Here is a 23,338-nt window from a genome sequence, read left to right as displayed (position 1 = left end):
ACTCCACACAATGCTGTTAAATTGCCCATAAATGACAGAGAGCCTATGAAGTACCAAGGCAGTACACAATTCTCCTTTAAAATACTGTATTCTCACGTCTCATCTCTGCATTGCTAAGGGTGGTTGTGATGGACCAAGATGAGCTGTACTGCTTTTCTGATACAAGTATTTATTGGTGTAGTACCATCAAATGCAATTTTCGTCTTCTCAGATCTATAGTGACAACATTGGGAACAGAAAAAAGGTAGAGTGGATGATCTCTAGAAATGTGCATTATTGCTGTTCTTGTTTAAAGTCACTTCAGCAAACTAACTCAGATAACATGAAATCCTGTCTTCCACAAGTCAGTAGTAAAAACTGCAATGGCACCAATGACGCCTTATTGTTTTATTTATTTCAGTAAAGTTCTCTTAAAACATATTACAATATAATATTAACAGAGGTAAGTGACTAAACAGTATTTTTAACACAAGGTAATATTTCAAAATAGGAAATTTCATAAAAAAGCACCACTTGAAACTAGTGTAGTTTTCACAGTGTACTGCAATCTGCAGAGACCACAGAACAAATGAATCATCGAAAATATTAAATTAAAATAGACTTGACATATTCTGCCCAGTTTTGACTTGAGTATAAAAAAAAAAGTATAAAAATGTATAGGAAATGAGAAATATTCAGGTAAAATCTTTGAATTTGCAAAATGTTTCATAATACAAAATGATTCATTTTTTTTATAAACCAGATCCTTTCTCCTCTCACAATGGCAGCACTTTTCAACCTAAATTGTTTTCCTCCTGTAATGGTCAAGTTTTTCATAACCACCTGTTGCTGCAGGTATCTGCATCACATAAGTGAAATAACCACTTGACTTTCTAGATGTATTAATTCCTTCTGTATGACTGGATTTTGCTAGCCTCATACTTACTCTACAAGACCTTACTTTATAAGTAACCCCATTAGAAACACTGTCTGTAAGCGAGGGCCGGGAAGACTATCTCCAGGTTTTTTAAGCATAATCATAAACATGGCATCAAAAGATGAAACAAAAAGTTTTAAAATGAATTCTGTACTTCACAGCATTATATTGTGCTACTAAAAGAAAGAAATGATATGAAAACTTGAATAAAAAAGTTCAAAGCTGTAAATATAATTAATAGGATATACCTGTCAAGAATAAAGCATGCAATTAATTACAGCAAATGGGGTAAGTGCCATAAAATGAGCATTCACTGTAAATTGTCTGATTCCTTTTGAACTTTATCTTACTCAGGATTGTAGTACACCACTTAACGTTGCATGGTATGAGGTAATATATATCATTTTCATAGAGACAAAGGCTATACTATGCTGTTAGTTAGACTACCATAAATCAACACTGATTCAAGCACACTTGCTCCAAATTCATGTTACTGTAATCAAGGTCAGCAAGTGGCTCTGGATTCAGGCTTCTTTTTTTCAAGGGAGAGATGAAAATTAGGATCAAATAAACAGCCTTTTCTTGCTTGAAATAAGGCTAAGCTTGCTGTAAATTGCAATTAATACTATGTACCGTAACGCAAATGACAATAACAAAACTGTATTAAATGCACTACCATTACCAGATGGGTCCAAAATACCGTTTGTCTGCCCTTGTGTATCTAAAAATCTACTCTTTAAGGGCAGTTATGGACACTCCCCCAAGAATCCTCAGAAAAGATTTACTGCATTTAAGAATCCATACTCTGAACTCTCTCTTAGCTGTAATAATGCTCACTTGTACTTCCCTGGTAGTTTCTGTATCCTTTAATAATGGTGAATTTAAATGCAAGTACCTTCAATGTGTGCATAATACAGGAATTGAGCATCAGTCTCTTCCTTATTCAAGCAATTCCGCTAGCCACCCAAATCAAGCATATACATACAAATCATGCCATTAGATTTGTTATATGCTATATACAGGCAAATGCTTATTATATTCAAGTAACATCTGCACTTTGCTGAAGATGTATTAGATTACGTCTAGCATCAGATTCTGATTATCTGCTACACAGGTTTAAATCGAGAATGACTCAAGTTTTTATTATATTGGGGGCTGACAGCCTTTGAAACAACTGCATATGGCAAAGCAGCAAAGAAAAATAAGGGGTTACATCTGTGAGAAAGTGACTTTCTTAACTTTTTCTAAAACAAAAGTATAAGCATATCATTTCAAGCCTTCTCTAACATTGTCTTCTGATGGAGTTTTATCTTAGAAATACCTTGTCCTGCTCTCTGCAGAGCTCCTCTTACAGAACATGCATCCCTTATACAGCAACGAGCTGCCTTCTGAGAGGAAGAAGCACTTTGACCCACTCCTCACAAAATCACCTCTTTGTAGGGTTGGGTTTGTTAGAGAAGATATGATGGTTTTGATACCTCCTAGGAATGATTTGATTAGTTTGCCTTATTAAGCAGTCAGGCAGATCAGAAAACTACAACCCCTATGGTATTTAATCTTTGTTCAGTCTCACTAGACTCCCAGGGTAAAGAAATCAGAAAAACTGTTCTGTTCTTTAGTAAGGCAGCCCTTCAAGCACTCTAATCTCAGAAGTCTTCTTTTATCACTATAAAATAAAATCTGTAACAATACCAGTATTTTGCAAATGTTGAACATTTTCAGTATTAGCTTTAATCCGTCCTTCCATTATGTCCCTGAAAGAATGAATGACAAAGGCACGACGCCCTCTGTCACAGACTTCAGTGACACCAGGACTGAACTTACTACGGTTTGCACAGTCATGCTGGCCTCAACACAGCATCCAGTGAGGTATCTTGTGATGGGCTGCTTGGACCTTACTGCTGAAAGCAAGGAAAACCAGTGTTCTCCATTCGGAGCAGAACAATCTGTCCAAAGCCTGCACATCTTTGAATATAAACCTGAAGAAAAAGGATGTGGGAAAGGTAACCACAGATGGTAATGACAGAATTAGAAAATCACCAGGAAAAATGGAACCAGCAGATAGAAGTCTAGCATTAAGGTTCTTGCTTTTACAGAAAATTCTAACAAACTCTAGAATAGGTGAAGCGCACAGGAAAGAGCATATATTTAGATATTCATGCTCAGGCAGACACCTACCATAACGCTGTATCATGCACAGTAGTCTTGCTTTCAAGAAGGTTGACGTAAGGCAGCCTGTGAGGGCCCCATTTAATGTCCCTCTCCCATAGTTACGTGTGTGACATACAAACACCCACTCTTTAGTAGGAATGGTGAGGGATGTCTGGAAAGAGTCAAGCCAGATGCCAGAGCATGCTATTTGCTCCTAACAAAAGAGATAAGAATGGAGAGTGAAGCAGTATTGATGGAGAAAGGAGAAAATGAGAGGAAATGCTCTTCACCGATCAGATAGAGCAGTTTGATGGAAGAGTTGGTAGAAGACAAAAATCAGTGTCATTGAATACATTGTTTCTTTTTAGAATTAACTGAGTGATTTAATCCCCCAAAAAACTTTTAAAAATAAGCATTCAGCAAAATAAATATGCTTGTGAATGGTGTTCCTTTTTGGTCAGGAAAATATCTTGTCATTTGTAATAAACAGAATAAATATTTGTTTCATTCAAAAAGTTTAATTTCTAAGACATTCTTTTCATACTTCATTCCTTCTTATCATGCAACCTTTCACTGGCAAAAAAAAAAAAAAAAAAAAAAAAAGAAAAAGCCTTCCCAAATTACTTAAAAGCAGACAATTTCCAAATTAAAGTAGAATGACCATTAGTTCCAATGATTCTGTTGAGCACAATTATTATATTTTGTAAAAACAATGTTCTATTTTTGACCTAGCTCCACTTCAAGAATACTGTGCATGTATACGTGAATTTTACCATATTATCACTTCTAGCCTGTGGCATGTTTGAGGCACTTATAGAAAGCACAACATTTTATAAGATGTAGACAAATTAGCATCAAAGTGCATTTAGTCTTCTTGTTAGCCTGCTGCAGTGAAGAAAGTGAAAGCAGGTTTTCATTACTTGGCTCTGCTGCTTTCAGTGCCAGCGCTAAAAGGTATGTATTTATCCTCACTGCAATTTTTGTGGTCCAGAAATAACTGATTTTAAAAGACAGTTTTTTTAAAAATAAGTTTGAGCTGAATTCGTGGTTCCCCTGCCTGAAGATGGTAACAGAAGTAATGTCTTGGAACAATGACAGCTCTTTTCTTTAAATACTGATCATTTAATTAAGATTACCTTTAAATATTCCTAAAATTGAGAGCATTTTAGCAGGATGGTATGTTCATGTCAACACACAGTAAGGTGTCAAATACAGACATTGAATCAGAGCAGAATCCAAATCCAATTTAAACCCCAGTCCTGTGCTAACACCACTGTACAGAAATTAAGATGAAATCCATAAAATAGATATACTGGTTCCATGTTCATGAGTGATCTGATTGATCCTTCCACGCACACAGTCAAGAGAAACTGATATCAGCGTTCCGTTATGTACATCAAAAGATGCACGGAGGGACACACTGGTCCATATGCTTCCCTCTGGCATCTGACCTCCAATCTGCTGAGCAATTGCTGTGGGTTGCATGTGATCCATGGTCAACCGGTTGAGAGTCACTTTAAGCATGTTGCATGAATGGATTAGCTTTAAGTTAAATGCAAGGCTGGCAACTCCCTTTTCAGTAAAAACGAAGTACTTCTGAGCAAGCTGTCCAGAAGAAACCAGCTGTATCTGTTTCTCACTGGATGAGACCTGGGTGAAATCCAGTAATTTGTTTCTCACAGCTCCAGTAGGCAGAGCAGTAACAGAAACTGTGGCTGATATGGCACTAGAAACTGCTGAAGGTATCCAGATGAGGCTAAAAATACTAATTCCAGAACTATCTCCAAAATACCGGACATTACATTGTGCAGGAGAAAGTATCTCAAAGCTAATCAGATCTCCAGCAGCAACTTTTGTGGCCCCAGAAGCAGATATTGACGTGTCTCTGTAGTTTACCCCAGATTTAAATACATTCATTAATTCTCTGTTGGTGCCATTCCTGTTTATATAAGAAATTAAGGAGAAACCCTCCCGGACACACGTATGACCCATGGAATACAATGCTTGGTGGAACACAAATTTGACAACACCGGTTTCAGTGAACTTTATAGCTCTGCCATCGTGAGATAAACTTAGCATGTAAGGGTCGGAAACAGAAATTATTTTAAAGGTAGGTCGATAGTTGGTTTGGTAATGCATTGCTGTTGACATCTGTGCACTAATTGCCACAGCACCCGTGTCATGAGACAACCAAAACAAACTTAGTGGTGTGTTAAGATCATAAATATGTAAGTCTTTACTTTGATTGCAGAACTGATTTGGGCTCCTTAAAAACACAGAAAGAGTTTGGCTGGGTTCCACTTCAGCAGCACTGCTTAAACTAGTGCTCTGGAAATATTTTCCTTCTGGTTGTTCAATGCGAACACCACTCAGTTCGTAGCCTTCCTCGCTGCCATTTAGCTTTAAAGAAAGTTGCAAAAAATTCCTGCAGTTGTGTTTTACTGCAAAATTTAGGTCAGTCCACAACAGACCATGCTGCCTGAATACCAGGCTGGTATCTTCAATGGACAGGATTTCACGGTGAAGCTTTTCCCTTATCTTCAAGTTCAAGCCAGAGTAGACCTGAGAGATGCCAGACTTTACAGATGGTAAAATGATGTTTGCAGCCCAAGACTCTGAGAGCTTGTTTTCACTGGTTGCTGAACAAACTGTATCACTGACAGTGGAGCAAGGCATGGCCACCATTCCATCTTCACATTTCAAACATGCCTGGCATTCCTGCATTTCCTTATTAAAGAAATACTCCTCGCCACACAATCCCAAAGCGGCATCTTTCTCAGCAATTCCGAGGCATCGGAAGCCACCTGTTCACAGGAAATGGGCAATTTTTATCATTAGACCTTTAAAACACTAAATATAAGAACTCTACAGCTCCACATATCAAGTAACTTTGATAACACATCTAATCATAAGAGAGAAAACAGAAGACAACCATGATGAAAATGAAGATAACCAGGAAGAAATTCTTTACTATGAGGATGGTGAGGCACTGGCACAGGTTGTCCAGAGAAGCTGTGGATGCCCCATCCCTGGAAGTGTTCAAGGCCAGGCTGGATGGGGCTTTGGGCAACCTGGTCTAGCAGCAGGTGTCCCTGCCCATGGCAGGGGGGTTGGAGCTGGATGGGCTTTAAGGTTCCTTCCAACCCAAACCATTCTGTGATTCTACGTTAGATCAGTTTGCACTACTAAAGGATCCTTGCTAGCAAACAGAGGAAACACTAGAGGTAACTCACCTTGTCCAAGCTGAATCCACTGGTTTAGAGTGGAAGGAGCATGGACAGAGACGGGGCTGCATAGGAGCAATTCTAACCAAAACCTCTAATGGGTCAGATACAATGACATTGCTCCAAAGACACTCTTTTTCTTAAGTAAAAGGCATAGTGCATTAAGCAGACAAGATACTTTCAACAATGCAGAGTTCCTCTATACAAGAAATGCCCACTGACTGCCCAGTAATGTTTTGGGGCAGCGCTGCTGTAGCTGTGATTTCTAAAGCAGTGCTTTTCAACCTGAGGGACGTGGACCCCAGGCATTCTGTGTACTGTTTTTAAAGAACCTGCAAAAGACAAGTAGGAAAAGCAAAATGGCAATCAGCAGGCTTAAAATCAATATGCAGATGTCCACGCTGTGAAAGGCACAAAACTACTGCCTTAAGACACAGGACAGCAGTGGTCTTGATAGTTTAAAGTTATGAGGAATAAATAAAACCCCGCTGTAAGCAGCACAGAGAAAATCTAGAGGTGCCACTTGGAATTACTTAGTTTGAAAGAAGGCAATTTTGTGCTGCTGCCCAACATACCATGACCTCGGTGGATCAAAGAATGCACACCCGAAGAGCAGGTTTTAAAAACAGCCTGTAATTTTCTATGGCAATTTTCCAAAGAGCATTACCAGCTGCCACTGCCTCCAGCTGGAGCAGCTGGTGCCCAAAACCTTTGTGCACAGGGCCTTCAAGATCTAAATCATTGCACATGATTTGAGACGACCTAAAGAATAACCACTTGCAGTTTGTGCCTCATTTTAATCACCAAGGCACTTGCTTCTGCTTTTTGACCACACATAATCAAACTCAATAATCGTCTTTCTTATAGCTCTTCTTAAATATCCTTCACTATCTAACTACTGTGTTATTTTATTCACAAGCGTTTTTTAATCACATACATTTGCTATACTCCTCAGCTGGAAAGTTGCTCTATCTGAGCAGGGATTTGCTCCAAGACTGGGACTACAAGCATTTGACACGGAGCCCAGCAGGCCAATTTTCTCCATTGCTAAAACCAGGGCGGAGCTGGCTATCACCAGACTGCTGATGCAGGCAGAAAAGCACACCACACGTACTGAGAACTGCAAGACAGAGCAGTCTTCTACATCTGCACCTGGCACACAAGGAAGGTCAGAATATTGGCTAAAATTCACTTCTGATACAACGTTATTCAGCTGAGAATACCAGACATTGTATTAATTTATACAGACTTCATATATTCACCCTCATATCTTTGCCTATTCATGTTTCATTCACTGAAGTGATGATTCTTCACTAACACTGATATATGTAGGACTACATAATTTATGATGTGAGAATATTCTTTCAGAGACCCTGTATGGTTTTCTCAAAAGAGCTTGTTACAGAAAAAGTAAGATTTTTCCATTTGAAGTAAGTCAAAAGAAACATAATGTTTTATTCCCCCTGAAAGTGTTGCGCTTTTTTTTACGAGAAGCAAATACCAAATAAATAAGATCACATTTTTTCAACTGTGAATATTCAATAGGGAATATAAAAGAATATCCCTGACAAGCTTTGTTGTTGAAAATAGATCAACTTGCACCATAGCATAACTGTTCACATGACACCTTTTAACCACTTCTACTTCTTATATCAATGGCTCCCACAACAGTGAGAAATGCAGGATGAAATGCTATTGAATACACAAACACAACTGTTTCATAGAGCAGAGAAGAACTGCAGAAGTGCCTAGACATACTTTTCGTGCTATTTGCTTCTTTAAAATATTTATCAGTACTCACACAAACACGGATAGCATGGATGGTTCAATCCTGTTCCTCTTCTCTAGATGCCTGGGACTGAAGGCCACTAGTGGAATACGCACACACCATATGGGTCACTCCAATAACTGCTCCTACACTGTCTGGTCTCCTCCAGTTGTGAGCATCTGAACCTACAAGCTCCCAAAGTTTGAGGTCTTGGTACAGTTGCTGGTATTCAGACCTCTTATCCTACTCACCAGCTAGTCCAGCTTGAATTTTGCTAGCACTCACTACCTTCCCCTAAACACTCACTATAATTTTTGTATATTCCCATATCCATTTAAAACACTCCGTAACAGGTCCCATGCAACCCTCAAATCCTCTCCCCCCTGCATCCCACAGTAAGTTCTATTTTAAGTCCCCTTTAGTTTGCATGGCGTTGTGGGGAGAGTGCCTTTGGTCAGCTCCACTTAGTGGGATCACACCAAGGACAAAAGTCTGTGAAAAAAGTGAAAGGGTGAAGACAGAGAGGCTCCTACTTGCATGTTTATTTATCGTTATTTGCTGTGCTTCCCTTCACGCTGTCAAGGGAACAAGAGCTGCTACAGATCCAACAACCTTTGCGTGCAGCTCAAGAAACCACATAGAGCATCTGGAACTCATACATCACATCACAACCCCATATACCCTACATTACCCAAAACAGACATCCAGTTTCAGTCTCCCTTTTGATAAGTTAATTGCACTTGTATAGATAATGAGCTACCATAAACAGGCTGAAAGCAGCAGTCTTCTCTAATAAAAAATACGAGAGCGCACTCTCTTCCATGACAGATGGGAAAGACATCGACAGGATACTGAATCCTGATACAAGTGACAGAGACAGCTTGCCTTCGCATCTTTATAAATTACCATTAAAAATGGGAGAAGAGGAACCAGGGGAAGAGTCCCTTCCTTTCAGAAACATTGCTACTGACTTTCTGTGGTCTGACACACCGCCACTGCCCTTCTGCTTCACAGTAGTATTTTGCCCACACTTACTTAACTCCAGCAGTCAAACAGACCTACCCTCGGTCTGGGTGATCGCATACAGCCCTCTGGATAAATTCCTTACACTCTACCCTCTTGCAAGCCACAAACTAGAGCGATATAAAGCAACTACCACATCGGTGGCTCTCCTTTCCTCTGACTGGGGTCGTGTGGTCTTCCTTCCACAAAATCACCAACTTGACAGCAACAATCCCAGCCCCTTACTAAAAAAGACACAAAGCCTTACACCTTCCCAATGTGCTGGCTCGGATTTTGTGCCCTAAGCTGTCTTGCCTCTAACTGCCCACAACTAAGGCAGAGAAAAGAAAGACACAAAGAAGCGTCTTGCTTCTTCTTTCTTAAGTCTGATGGTACCTCTTCTACAGCATCTGCCAGGTAAGGCAGCACTCGGTGCTCTCTTCTAGTCATGTCCGGTTTCCTATGGTGTTTTTGTAATACCATGCAACCCACAATAGTTCCTGCCCAGATAAAGGACAATGTACACAAACACGAGTCCTCTTTTAACCCTTTCCTAGGACTAGTTCTCTTCCACTTTTTTCTTCATCAGTGGTAGGGCAGAAATAGTACAAAATCACTCATTAAGAGCAGAAAATGGCCTTTGCCCCTCAGAGACTCCACCTTTTCTTTACAATTAAGAAGTATAGAGGAGGAAAAACATATAAGTTGATGAAGTCTTCCCTTGTTTATTCTACTAGGAGCCCTCAGGTAGAGGCCACAATTGCTGAAATGCTTTGTTTGATCACGCAGTTCCTTTCAAACTTTTTGGCCAACCAGAAATTAGACATGTAGAAAGAAAACTAGCATCTTGATATATTTTGCTCAATACATCTATTAATTTTGCTCTTGTGTGTCTGACTGCCATGAGAAATAATGAAGCTTACGTCTGAAGTGCACAACTCCATTCAAATCTGTGCCTGAAAGTTCCCCTGTGCACCCGCAAATGATGACAACTGTTGATCATTCCTCAATATTTGACAATATTATTGCTAAAAGAGAGTAAGATTGATGAAGAAAGGCTTTATAAAAACCTTCATTAGATCAAATCAAATATCTACCACAGTGCAGCAGAAGGAAAATGACAACTATTTTTCTCCATTAGGAATAATATCAGTGATTTTCACCCCATTTGCACCAGCATAAACAAGGTCAGGTCATCAGTGAAAATTAAAATCAAAGCATATAAAAACCCATGAAAATAAGGTTAAGAGGACCATCCAAAGGTCCTTGGGGACCTTTGTTCTAAATAGCCCATATTATGTTCTAAATAGCAAACAAGAACTGCTATCAAATTAGAGCTGAATGTTTTTCAACCCCTTTGATTCCAGCAAGCTGAGCATGTCATTACTCACAAACACACAGCCCTAAGTCTTTATCTATCTCTTTAGCCTGTTCCCGAAGATCTGATTATCTTCATTCTTTAACTACCGGAGAATATAACTTACCTGGAGTATTCAGACACTTTATCCTCTCACCACAAATGCTTGGAGATTCAGTACATTCATCTCTGTCCTGCAAATCACAAGAATCATATTGAAACACTTTAATGCCATCACTTGAATTTGAAACAGGCACTTCTTCAGGCTCTGTGACACCCAGACATATGTGGGGAGGAAGAGAGGAGTGATTGCACAAACATGCTGGAGCAAGACAACTTGTTTTGGATTTGTGACATGTTTTAGCAAGGTATTGAAACAGACTATGTGGTCTCCACAAAAAGCTAGCAGCGTACAGACCACAAGCTAAATGGGTAGGTTGTTCTACTAACACTTTTTACAGCACATAATCTGTGACACAGTACCAGCTCCATCACTCAGTTGGTCTTGAGGATGTTGTAAAAACCAAGAAAGCATTAGGAAAAGCTCCTTGAGACATTTAGTCTGGGAGGAAGGTGCTAACTGAAAAACATCCAAGGAAGTATAAATTAAATTATTAAATTAAATAAATTAATCTTTCCTGTCTACAAGCACTACCCTCACCCTACAGTAGGTAGACAGGAAAGAACAAAAGGCTAAATTTGCCTTCAAACACGCGCATTAAAGAAAAGTGAGACTATCAGAGGGAAGGGCACAGACTTTCAGGTTCTTCTCAGCAGCATGGGCTTGGGTGTCTAGCTGTTCAGGTTCACATTAAGCCAAGAACTGGGAGCAACACTTGGCAAAGATATTGCTTTAGATATTGAAATCCTCACATATCTTAGGACTTATAAATAGAAGTGACCAAAGATCTGTCTTATTTTGTTTACATGCTGGTTTTGTATAATAAAATGTATTTAATACTAACAATATCAGGGTTAATCATATTTAGATGTTTGTATGTTGTGTTTAAGCTAGAACTAGATTTTACATTTATTTTAACTGACAACTTTTGTTTTCAGTTTATTAACAAACACTTGACCTTTCTTCAGTTTTACTTAATAAAGCTTTCCTCTACTTTTCCAATGTGTATAGCACTTCATGTAGACTGGACTGGGATTAAATAAACAAATTTAGCATGCATAAGTGTATGTGCTTTAGGATGTCTTTTCCTACCAGCATGAACAGAATCGATGTCTCACCAGCTCCTAGTCTTGGTAAAACTTTACATCCAGCACGCGTAAACTAGTGCCCCATTTACAGCAGCAAATGGTAAAGAGAAAACCCATAGAAAACTACAGGCAAACTTTGAAGTGCCACAGACCCATTCAATACTAGCTCTCTGACTAGTTATTTCCAGAATGTCATCCTCGTTTGTCCAACACAATACTTCATATACAAAAACTGAAAGATACAGAATGATATTTCACCTGGCAAATCCGATCAGAGTTTGCAGAACACTCAGCCATTTGGAAAAAACCAGCAGGACACAATGTACATTTTTCACATTGTGAAGGTGTCTTTTGGAAATTGCAAAATTCATCACTTTCACAAAGACCACAGTCCAGCAAAGACTCCCCAACATTAATCACTTTTGCATCCACTTCTACTTTATGGACAGAGTATGACTTCTGGAGATGATTCCTGACCTGGTTCTGAAGTCCTTGAAGATGACTTTCAAAATAATTTTGAATATCTTCTTGCAAACTCTGAAATGACATTTGTTTCACTGTGTCAAAAAGCATGCCATACTGGACTTTGATCAGATCCATTTGCTCATACATTTTTCTTTGCTGTTCAAGAATCTCCTTTTGCTGGCTAACCAGCATGTGCTGCTGTTCAGCAAGTTTTTGCTGCAAATCCACAATGATTTGCTGCTGGCTTTTTAGCATTTCAGTAAATTTCTCGTGTCCTTTTGCAAGGTGCAGCTGTAGTATTAGGGCGTCTTCAGATGGAACTTCGTTTTCTCCTGAAATACAATTGACTGATTAATATCCAAGAAAAATGATTTTCCAGGTTGCTGTATTATCTCTTCAAAGGCATTCACATTTTAATAAGTTAATGAAAAGTCTCATGAAATTCAGGTCATGATTATAAGGCCAATTCCTTTACTATTTTTATAGCTCCTTCATGGGACTGCAAGCTCTTCCACTTCATATGCAACATTTATAGCCAGAGACACTAAAAAAATCATAATCAAACCCCATGCTTCAGGGCATAAATTAATCATCACTTGGGGTCAATAACAGATTAATCATTTCTATGTACATGTTCAAATACAGTGGAGAGAAAACGGTCAATTTTCACTGTAGAGGTGATAAAATGAGGTGATAAAACTTGTTGAGAACACTAAGCTATTTAGGGTAGTAAAAATAAGGGTCAATTACAGAGAACTGCAAAAGGAGTCTATGATACTAAGTACCAGCAATAAAATGGCAAGAAGAAACTTTAAGAAGATAAAGGTGAAATGATGCACTCACCGGAAAAAAAAATAATCTTAGTCTTTCATAAAAAAAATGCTGTGCTTGTAGATGATTATTAGCACTCCAAAATGATCCTGAGCTAATACAGCAGGTCTAGATACAGATCTTGGGCTGCAAAGCCATGTAAGCATCAGTTCAGGGCCCAACAGAGGTTAAAAAGGCAAATAAAATGTTAGGAGTAATTAGAAGAGGACTATATAACAGAAGAAAACATATAATTACAACATTGTATTAATCAATAGAGCATCTTTAATACAGTATACAGTCCTGGTTCCCCATGCCAAAAAGAGCATAGAAAAACTTGACAAGGTTCACAAAAGGGCAATAAGGAAAATCTAACATATAATACCCCTACAATATGAGAAAGTATTTTTTTAAAGTATTTTAAATATTTACCAGCCTTTTCAGGCTGGGAAAACAACTGTGCTGTATTACAGGAGTCCTAAAGAAAGCAGATACAGAAAGACACTCCATTCTTTCTTGCAATACAAGAATTAGTGGGCATTAAATGAAGGCAGCAGGTTCAATACAAGCTAGTAGTTCAGACATGCCAAGAAGTTGCTGACCTCCTACAAAGTTTATACAACCTTGCTTATTTTTAATACCTCTACCCCTTGTCAAGTTTGCATGAAACCAGCCCGTAGGTTCAAGCTACTGGGCAGCAAGACAGTTACATGCATGCTGTGACTGGCTATCGGGAATTTTCATAGACCTATATAGGTTCCACTTGTGTTTGAGGCTGGAAAGACATACACGATTTCCTTTCCATAAGACTTGTGCTCTCAGAAATCTGGCTTACAATTGTGAGTGTGGGCAGAAAAGCACAGATCTATGCTAAGTATTTTGACCATACAAGCGACAACACAGTGCCAATGGACCACACTATGTAGCAGCAAGAGTCATGCCTTCACAGCAAATGGAAAAGTAAAGGGCAGCACTTACCTGTCCAAATAAAGCATATGCACCTAGAAAAATAGCTGATGAAAGCTGGCATATTAAGGCTTTGGTTCTCTTGATGAATCATGGTACTAAACTGTTTCTTAGTAAATCTCCCATACTCAGACTAAGTTTTCTGAGACAGGCTTCATCCTCTTGTCCTGCACTAATATGATTTCTTACACATTGAGATGATGTGTGAAAACGGCTCCATGCCAGTACTGCAACACAGTTTTTGATCAAAATAATATAAATGTAGTAAATTAATGAGCATAATATTCTTGTTATATCATAAAACCTAAAATCTAAATGCATTCCCCTAGGGAACTGCTTCATAGATTAACAGCCATTGGCCTTGCTGTCAGATGAGCTTGCGTACATGTCTGCCTTTATCAATAACTAGAGAAAGAGATGATCTTGACTTTATGCTTAACAAATAACATTAACAAATCCAGGTTTGTAAGAAAAAAATAGAAATTAAAGTAACTGTATGAAAACACCCTATTCTAGGCCTTTTGACCCTCTTAATGGAAAAGGAAAGAAGAGGTAAGGAGAAGTCCAACTGCATCATTTAGAAGTCAGTCCAAGAAATTGCCTCTGGGAAACTATGAATGGAAGTTAGTTAAGGATGTATTATAAAACAGCTTTTTTTTTTTTTTTTCACAAAACCACTTTTTCTCCAGCTCTTACTTCAGCCATTACCAAGTTACGGACAGGAAGAATACATACAGACTCTTCTAAAACGGGATTATTGTGTTGTAACCTTCCCCTCTTCGAATCAGGTCTTTCATCACAAACATGAGCAGATCTATCGATGCAAAGGTTAACTAAAGCCCTGATTCAGTAAAACCCACCATGTACAGCTTATGTTTAAGCACGTACTTGAGGAGCATCATCTTCAGCCAGAAACTGGCTAACTTGCTGACTGCAGTGAAGCTACTCTTGTGATTCTCTCTCCCTACAACAGGCTTACAGAACTCCGTAACAACAGCAGTATTCCCTTCTGTCAATTTACCTTTGCTCCTTTTGGTTGTCTAAATCTCAGCTGGTGACAATATGAGCCCTAAGAAATCCTTCACGACTGTTTTTATCCTCATTTTAATTTTACAGTACTATGACAAAACTTAGTTTTACGCCAGTACAAGAGACCCTCCACTGCACATTAGTTGGTGCTACAGGCAGTTCACAATGCCAGAGCAACGAAGAGTACAATAAAGCTCTTGCAGAAAAAAAGAAGACTACTGAAATGACATATAATTAAGCGGAAGGGGAATCTTGTTTGCCAAAAGAATTCTGAAGTAGAAGTCTAAATAGCTCAGAGTTTTTATGCCCTACCAATGGCCCTGTTTCTCTCTGTTAACTATACAAAGGTAACCCACAGTGAATGTCAGATGGGGATGACTCTATCACAGTCACCTAAAATTATACGAGAAGAATTCCACTGCAAGAGATATTTAGAAATTAGTACACTCCCGCAATCCTACTGAACTACCTTTCCCCATTCCCCAGACAAGTATCAAACAGGTACACCCCCGTGCAACACCCTGCTGTTCTCATGACCACAGATGCAATATTACCTTTCTTACACACACACACACACCATACACAGCCATGGTAAGGTCTGTTTTGTAGCCTCTTGCTCCGCACTTCCAGGATCCACGGTGCAAACGCAGTACCTACCTATGACCTGCTGCTACGTTTCTCTAGTATGCCTTGGAAAGGTCACATCATCCTGAGGTGTGCTGCAAGGACAATGCAGCCCTCAGGCACAACCTGCCACTCCAGGAGGTCAAAGACTGAAAGCAGGCAGTCTGTGAGGAAGGCATCCTACCGTGAGGAAGGGCAGCAGAAAGACTAACCCCTCTGAGATCTTCAGTGGGTCTCAAGGGCACGGGGCCACCTGATGGTGCCAGCCCTCCTGGTAGACACAGGAGATGAAAGCAGAGGGCTGCAGGCACTGCTCAGAAGAGTGCAACAGCATGAGAAGCTACAAACTTGTTCACTGGGCTTGGTAGGTATGAGATATGGCAGCTGCACATTAACTGTCTGTCTGAAAGAAAACAGAAAGATGGGTTGGATGGGAAAAATGAAGAATTTAATGGCAACTGAAGAATGAGGGGAGAAACACAGAGGAATACAAAATAAGACAATGAAAACAGGCTTTCTGCATTTCTTCGTTGGGCATGCCAGTCTTTCATCTGGAGTAAGGTGTACTCAAGTTGGTGCTGAGGAACAGCAGTGACAATTTTGCAGAGGAATGGTCTCATCTGATTTGAAATGGGAGTTCAGGTCTGCACTCTGGTATCTTCCTCTGACCACATGAGCCTGGCCAACAGAAGTGGTGGTTCAGCTGTAGCTGGCAGGAACTTTCTAGATAGTACCTATAGTGCTGGTGATATTGGATGGAGAGATGATGAATATGTTGGTGTGATCTCCACAGCAGGGCTGTGCCTGCTCTGGCAGGCAGCTGGTGAAGAGTGAGAGTCACCTGCCTCGTGCAGATAAACCTGCAAACACGGACATCATGCTGGGAATCAGCTAGAGCCCCTGGTGCTGGCCTTTATCTCGGATAATTGGTACTAGGCACGGTCTTCAGCAAGCATTTGAGTAGAGTGCACCTCACATGAACGATCTTCTTTGGGTTTACACAACAGGTTGAATATATCCTTATTCTGCTCACCAAAACACAGCCTTCTATATCAGGCAATCTGGAGGGAAGGTTTCTCTCAGTGACTGAAGAACCGTTGCAAATCTATTCATGCACTGTCGCAGAGCTGGCACTCATAGGCTGGGGTGGGCCAACAGGTCTCCTCCACCTGTGGATGGTGACAGTACAGGCAGAAAATGGCCTTAGGGTCACCTGGGTAGTCCACGTGTATTCCAGCTCCTCTGCTGTCTGAGAAGAGGTCAATGGCAAGCACCCCATGCTGCTGGCCTCAGAGTGACGTGCCAGCATGGTAACCAGACAGGAACATTCCCCTAAAAATGAGAGAAAGACAGGAACAGTCACTGACCCATTTCTTCTTTACAGATGGTTTCCTCTGTTTTGAGCTACAGCATCTCTAATGTACACCTAAAGGGCCAGACAGCCTTCTGTTTCTTTCTAATTATACTTTTATACTTGATCTAAAACTGACAGAAATCTCCCAAGATAAATTCTCTGCATGTGTCTGCCAAAGAAACCTCTCTTAGGGTGATTAATTTAGGAAGAATCAGGAGAATGGGTGAACCTGTAGAAGTGGCAGATAATTTTGGATAATTTTGTCATAAGCCTGTGCTCTTTCCAACTGTGTTGGTAAGTTCCTGGAGCCTATGTAAATGTGTGATCACCTGTGCTCTCTGCAAAATGTACAGACATCACCCTGCAGTTAAGCAAAAGTTGTACTTAAAGTACTTGGTATTTTCTTTGCTCCCTGCTTAAGCCACTTGCTGAGCACATGCAGCAGCCTCATCTCACCAGACACTGCAAAGAAGACTGGGAACACAGCAGCTACTCTGAGTACTGGAGGCAACTCCGTATACTCTAACTACTCCTGGAGATTCCCAGCCTATCTGCAGCATATTCACTGCTGCACTGGAGAGGTCCCTACATTTCCTCCCAAGGGCTTCTTACTGACCACACTACTGACCACCACGGCTAGTTCCCCCTGCATCTGGTCCTTCTTCTTCATGAAGTTACATCTGTACTGCACATCTGTAAGCCTAACTGAGACAGGTTCCTGCCATTCCTGCACAGTAAGATTCACTCACAATTTCATGACAGGAAAGCCACCACCTCCACCATACAGACAGGGCACACCTCTTGCATGAGCTCTCAGTCTCCTCTAGCACGGCTCTTTAGAGGACTAGAACTAAAGGATGTTCTTCATGACATTTACCTGGATTTGCCCCATCCTATTTACTGCGTGCTGTTTGAGCAGCAGCTCTCCACAAACAACAGCAAGTGCATTTCCCCTGCTTCGAGGTGTGATTACCACACTTCGTTGTTCTGTTTTTTCTAGCAGGCAGGTTTTTTCTAGCCATACTGGAATTGCTATGCAGAACCATGCTCGTTTCCAAGACCCAGCACTCCAGCTGCAAATGGGGGTTGAAGAAGGCATTCTCTGCACTACTGCAGGAAGTCCACTCATCTGTGTTCGAAAGGAAGGTCTCAAAGGTCTTAGGCATATGCAGAGAATGTTAGAGGCACAGCAGAATACTAGATGCTTGCCTGTACACCAGCTTGAAGGAAAACAAAGACTGTAGATACGGCTTACTTTGTTGTTCCTGATGCCAAGTGCATGGGATTTCTGCTAGATGTTGATGAATCCAGTATGATTTTCTTCCACCCTTGGGAAAGAACGGTGCCTTGTGAAGGACTGGGTCCAGTGTTTGGAATGGGCAAAACATGCATACAGGCCCTTGGTGCAATCCGGACAGAAGTAAGTCTTCAGCCCAGGTCTCGTTCACACCAACTGCATGATTGCTGGAGTGGTCTTGGGTGTGGGCTGCCGCCAACCTGTGTCACTCACAGGCTGCAAGATAAGAAGGGAAATCCTTTGTGGGTGTAGTTGTCCTCATCCGGAAACTCAGACACAGAAGCTCACGTGTTATCACGCGTTTGCTCACTGTGTGCTTCCATGCTGACAGCGCCTTCCACAGTATTAGGTGGTTTAGTGGGCAATGCTGTTCACCGTTTTCCCTCCAGCATACAGGATGCTTGTCTCTGCCACAGGTGAGAATGGCTGGGTCCAGTGAGGCACGTGAAGGAGGTGAATGCAAAAATCCATGACAGCTGTTGGCCATAAGTATAATCCATTCTTGATGACCTGAAGAACTTGAAGGGAAAAATGATACTGCTGTTCCTCCCAGACTTCATCTGGCACCATGCCTGCAAAGAGCACAAAACTGAAAGATTACAGTGAACTCTTGTGTCGAGTCTCAAAATCCCCAGTGTCTTCACTGTCCAACCCCTCTGCTTTACCTTCGCTTATTCTGCTTTCCTCTGTCCTGTGTCCGAGAGGACTGAGGACCTAACCCTAACCCTACAGCCTAGCAGATGACGGATATATGTAACTCACCATGTTAGCTGATGGCACTGGAGACTGGGCAGCACAGACTGATCTCGGTCCACTAAAGACAGCCATGGAATAAGAGGATGTTTGGAGAAGGAGGTTACGCTGGGCTGGATTCTCTTTGTTAGACCTTCACGAAGATACAGTGTGTCTGCTTTCAGCACCATCCAAGAAGTGTGAGTCTTTTCTGCCTGTGCAGAATGACCTTGTCATTTGCCACGACTTTTATTACATGGAGGTGGATCTTGGTGAACACAAAGAAAATGCAAAGATCCTAGGTCCTTTTGCAAAAGGGAGGTATGGTAATCATGATGAGTGTACAAAGAATATGTACAGAAGTAGAAAAAAGAGGTTGAGCATACTGACTTCTCAGTTTTCTGTACACCTTTGGTCAGGGGGCATACAGAGGTTCTGTAAGACATCTGGGAGCAATATCAGGCAAGATGAAGGCTCACAGCATCATGGTAATATGCACAGGGGGGGTTAAATCTCTGCCCTGGGACTGGCATCACCACTAAGTGCTGCAGCCTATTTCAGAGGAGGCATCACTTCACTAAGTAGTTGTCCAAAATGAGGCTTGACATGTGCTCTGCTGTCTGGAGCAGCCACTGCCCTCAGATTGGCCACGAGGACGTGACAAAGTTTAAGTATCCTTTACGCTTTCCATTAGCTTTGACCATCAATCAGGGGTTAAATAAATCACTCTTCCTCATAAATTTTACATCTTTCATATAAGGCATTAAACCAGAACCCAAACTGCTCTGCGGTCATTAAAGATTGGCTAATGCTTTTAATGTGGGTAAATCCACCTATCCCAGGCAATTACACAGCGTCTTCTGCTGACCTGTGAGTATAACCATGGACGTATCTGACTTTCTACAGGGATACCGAACTGACGAGAGCTGTACCATGCTCTGCATTAAGTGCAATAAGAGAAGCCCTGCGATTTCTTTTTCTGCTGGCTATCGCTGTAAGCCAACTTGTCAGCAGCAGCAAGTTTCACAGCACCAGCCCGTTCATTCAGGCTGCAGAGCGCACATACACACCTCTGAGGCCTCGTAGGATGCTGTTGTAAACCAAAGCCCTAAGAAATACCGGGCTGTGAAAACAATTAGAGGTCTTACACTTGCTTTAAAATAGCAACGAAATTTCCCCGTTTTGCCATGTCTCACCCATTGCTGGAGACTCACGAGCATGCGTCCACACGTGTGCGTGTGTGCGGAGGGGGAAGAAGGGGCAGCACATCCCCGACGTGCCCCACAGCGCAGCACCACAGACGTGCCTCAAACCTTCCCTCCGAGCCCGCCTCACCCCGCTCAGCACCCGGAGGTGCTAAAACCCCCTCTCTCACCCCCGGGGGCTCCGACCAACCTCCGGGTGCGAGGAGACGACCCCCCCCCCCCCCACACCCGCCTCCCCCCGGCCCCCTCGGGCCACCCGCACCTGGCTTCACGTCGCAGGCCAGCTGCACCCCCAGGGCGCCGCCTCCGCCCAGCTCGGGCCCGCCGTAGGCGAAGTCGTCCCCGGCGAACTGGGCGGCCCTCTCGGCGGCGCGGAGCAGGGCGGGCTCGGGGCAGCCCTCGGCGGTGGCGGAGGCGGCGCAGCCGGCGGGGCCGCGGGGCCGCGGCCGCAGGCGGAGCGGCAGGCGGCACTCCAGGCCCTGGCAGTCGCGGCGGGTGCCGTTGGAGGAGCAGCCCCCGGCCGGGCAGGCCTCCGGAGGGACCCCCCTGGCTGCGGGGGGCTGCGCCTTGCCCTGCGGGGTCCGCAGCGGCGTGGCGGTGTGCGGGAAGGAGCGGGCGGGCCGGCCGGCACGGGCTCCGCAGCGGGCCCCGCGGCAGGGCGGCGGGGGAGCCTCGCCGCCGCAGGGGGGCAGCCGGCAGGGCTCGGAGCCGCCGCCGCTGCAGCCCCCGGCGCCCAGCAGCGAGAGGCAGACGCCCAGCCAGCAGCGTGCCCACCACCGCCTCCTGCCCGGCATCTCCGGCAGCGCCTGCAAGGGAAAAAGTATCCAGAAATAAAAATTAAAATAACTTTTTAAGCCTTCTCGCCACCCCCCCCCCACCCCGCCCTCCGCGTCTCCCGGTCCAGGAACCTGCGGGGCAGAGCCCGGAGCGAGTGTGCGCGGCCTCGGGGCTCGGCGGCGGGGACTGAGCTGCTCCGAGAGCCGGAGGGGAGTGGGAAGGGGCAGCATTCCTGGGGCTCCTCAGCATCGGATTTCCCAAGCGCCTCCCTTTAACTCCTTCGCTCCTCCGGGCCCCTGCCGGCGGGGCGGCGGGCGGGGAGCCCGCGGGGGCCTTCCCATTGAAAAAAAGGAAAAAAAAAAATAATCATAATAATTACCCCAAAAGGCCAGGAATGAAGTGCATGCACCGCGCGGCTACCGATAAGCAAGTTTCGTGCGGCTCGGGCCGAGCTGTTTGGCTTTCTGGCTTCCCGCTTTGCTCGCCAGAAACTCGCATCAAAGATAAAAGCACAATCGCCGGCTGCTGCTTGCTCTGATGCTACCTAAAGCCTAAACAGGAGCGGAGGGGCGATTTTGACTTGAAATCAGCCATACGGCTGTGGTGATGTGCATTGCTTTTTGATAAAGCGACTTCCCTAGACGCCTCAAGCAGCGCTCACACCGGCGTGTGAGAAGCAGCGTACCTTCCAGGGGCTCCGGAGCGGGAATAACTCCCCACAGCAGGAGCCACCTCGCTTATCTAATCTCTTCCACATGTTACTGGTGGAAGGCGACACCACGTACGTGGCCGCTTCAGCACTAACTACAGATGCCGCATTTTGTCTTTGGGAAGTTGGCCAGCGCAGATGCAATAGTTATGGACAGATGAAAAATTACAGAAAATACGATTTATTGATTCATTATCTTCGGCTTCCTTCCATCCATCGGCTCACACACATGTAACCTCCCTCTCATTATCCTTGCAGTGCTCTCATACAGCATATTTGCTATCAGTTGTGCAGGAAAGTGAAGAAACAGCACATTTTCCTTTCCTTTCCTTTCCTTTCCTTTCCTTTCCTTTCCTTTCCTTTCCTTTCCTTTCCTTTCCTTTCCTTTCCTTTCCTTTCCTTTCCTTTCCTTTCCTTTCCTTTCCTTTCCTTTCCTTTCCTTTCCTTTCCTTTCCTTTCCTTTCCTTTCCTTTCCTTTCCTTTCCTTTCCTTTCCTTTCCTTCCCTTTCCTTTCCTTCCCTTCCCTTCCCTTCCCTTCCCTTCCTTCCCCTTCCCTTCCCTTCCCTTCCCTTCCCTTCCCTTCCCTTCCCTTCCCTTCCCTTCCCTTCCCTTCCCTCCCTTCCCTTCCCTTCCCTTTCCCTTCCCTTCCCTTCCCTTCCCCCTTCCCTTCCCTTCCCTTCCCTTCCCTTCCCTTCCCTTCCCTTCCCTTCCCTTCCCTTCCCTTCCCTTCCCTTCCCTTCCCTTCCCTTCCCTTCCCTTCCCTTCCCTTCCCTTCCCTTCCCTTCCCTTCCCTTCCCTTCCCTTCCCTTCCCTTCCCTTCCCTTCCCTTCCCTTCCCTTCCCTTCCCTTTTCTTTTCTTTTTTCTTTTCTTTTCTTTTCTTTTCTTTTCTTTTCTTTTCTTTTCTTTTCTTTTCTTTCTTTTCTTTCTTCTTTTCTTTTCTTTTCTTTTCTTTTCTTTTCTTTTCTTTTCTTTTCTTTTCTTTTCTTTTCTTTTCTTTTCTTTTCTTTTCTTTTCTTTTTCTTTTCTTTTCTCTTTTTTTCTTTTCTTTTCTTTTCTTTTCTTTTCTTTTCTTTTCTTTTCTTTTCTCTTTCTTCTTCTCTTCTCTTCTCTTCTCTTCTCTTCTCTTCTCTTCTCTTCTCTTCTCTTCTCTTCTCTTCTCTTCTCTTTTTATCTTTTCTTTCTTTTTTTCTTTTCTTCTTTTCTTTTCTTTTCTTTTCTTTTCTTTTCTTTTCTTTTCTTTTCTTTTCTTTTTCTTTTCTTTTCTTTTCTTTTCTTTTCTTTTCTTTTCTTTTCTTTTCTTTTCTTTTCTTTTCTTTTCTTTTCTTTTCTTTTCCCTTTTTCCCTACAACTTCTATGTTAAACTTGTTGGGAATCTAATTTCTTTGACTCAGTCTGGCGTATCCGATGCTTCCCTTGCTAAAGAAAAAGCATACCAAATGCATCACTTACAACAGGCTGGCCGTTTTTTGACTAATCATGATTTCTTTTGAAAACACCAGCTTGATAGAAATGTCTTGCAGCAGCAGCAAAAGCTCCAGGAGCACAGAGGTATGGTGTCCCCAGCTGACTTCTGCGGGGCTGGTGATCTGCCACGTTACAGAGCTCAAGCCTGGGAGAGGGAAATCTGGAAAGATTTCCCTCAGCCGGAGTCCTACATGAAACTCCCCACAGTTTCTAGAATCTCTACCTTCACCCTCAACTGAAGCAGGATTTCTGGAAAAACTACTCCTCAGAGATTCTAG

General features: G+C 42.7%; 1 protein-coding gene across 3 annotated transcripts; it reads right to left on the bottom strand.

Annotated features, from left to right (window-relative positions):
* Nucleotides 1-372: 372 nt before the first annotated feature.
* On the bottom strand, nucleotides 373-22,136 carry LOC106048107 (uncharacterized). 3 transcript variants are annotated; one of them, XM_066991577.1, is made up of 5 exons: nucleotides 21,018-22,136; nucleotides 20,372-20,915; nucleotides 11,886-12,424; nucleotides 10,546-10,612; nucleotides 373-5,871 (listed from the first exon to the last, which is right to left on the bottom strand). In XM_066991577.1, exons 1-5 carry the CDS (start codon nucleotides 21,114-21,116, stop codon nucleotides 4,352-4,354), a joined length of 2,769 nt encoding a protein of 922 aa, XP_066847678.1. In that variant the 5' UTR covers nucleotides 21,117-22,136; the 3' UTR covers nucleotides 373-4,351. The 3 variants fall into 3 exon arrangements, with proteins under 3 accessions (XP_066847678.1, XP_066847680.1, XP_066847679.1); XM_066991579.1 differs by having other exon boundaries at nucleotides 12,105-12,424; XM_066991578.1 differs by having other exon boundaries at nucleotides 21,266-22,136.
* Nucleotides 22,137-23,338: the final 1,202 nt, after the last annotated feature.

This window comes from Anser cygnoides, chromosome 2, assembly GCF_040182565.1.
Source record: "Anser cygnoides isolate HZ-2024a breed goose chromosome 2, Taihu_goose_T2T_genome, whole genome shotgun sequence".
NCBI classification, from domain to species: Eukaryota; Metazoa; Chordata; class Aves; order Anseriformes; family Anatidae; genus Anser; species Anser cygnoides.
This window is presented reverse-complemented; position numbering and strand designations above follow the sequence as displayed.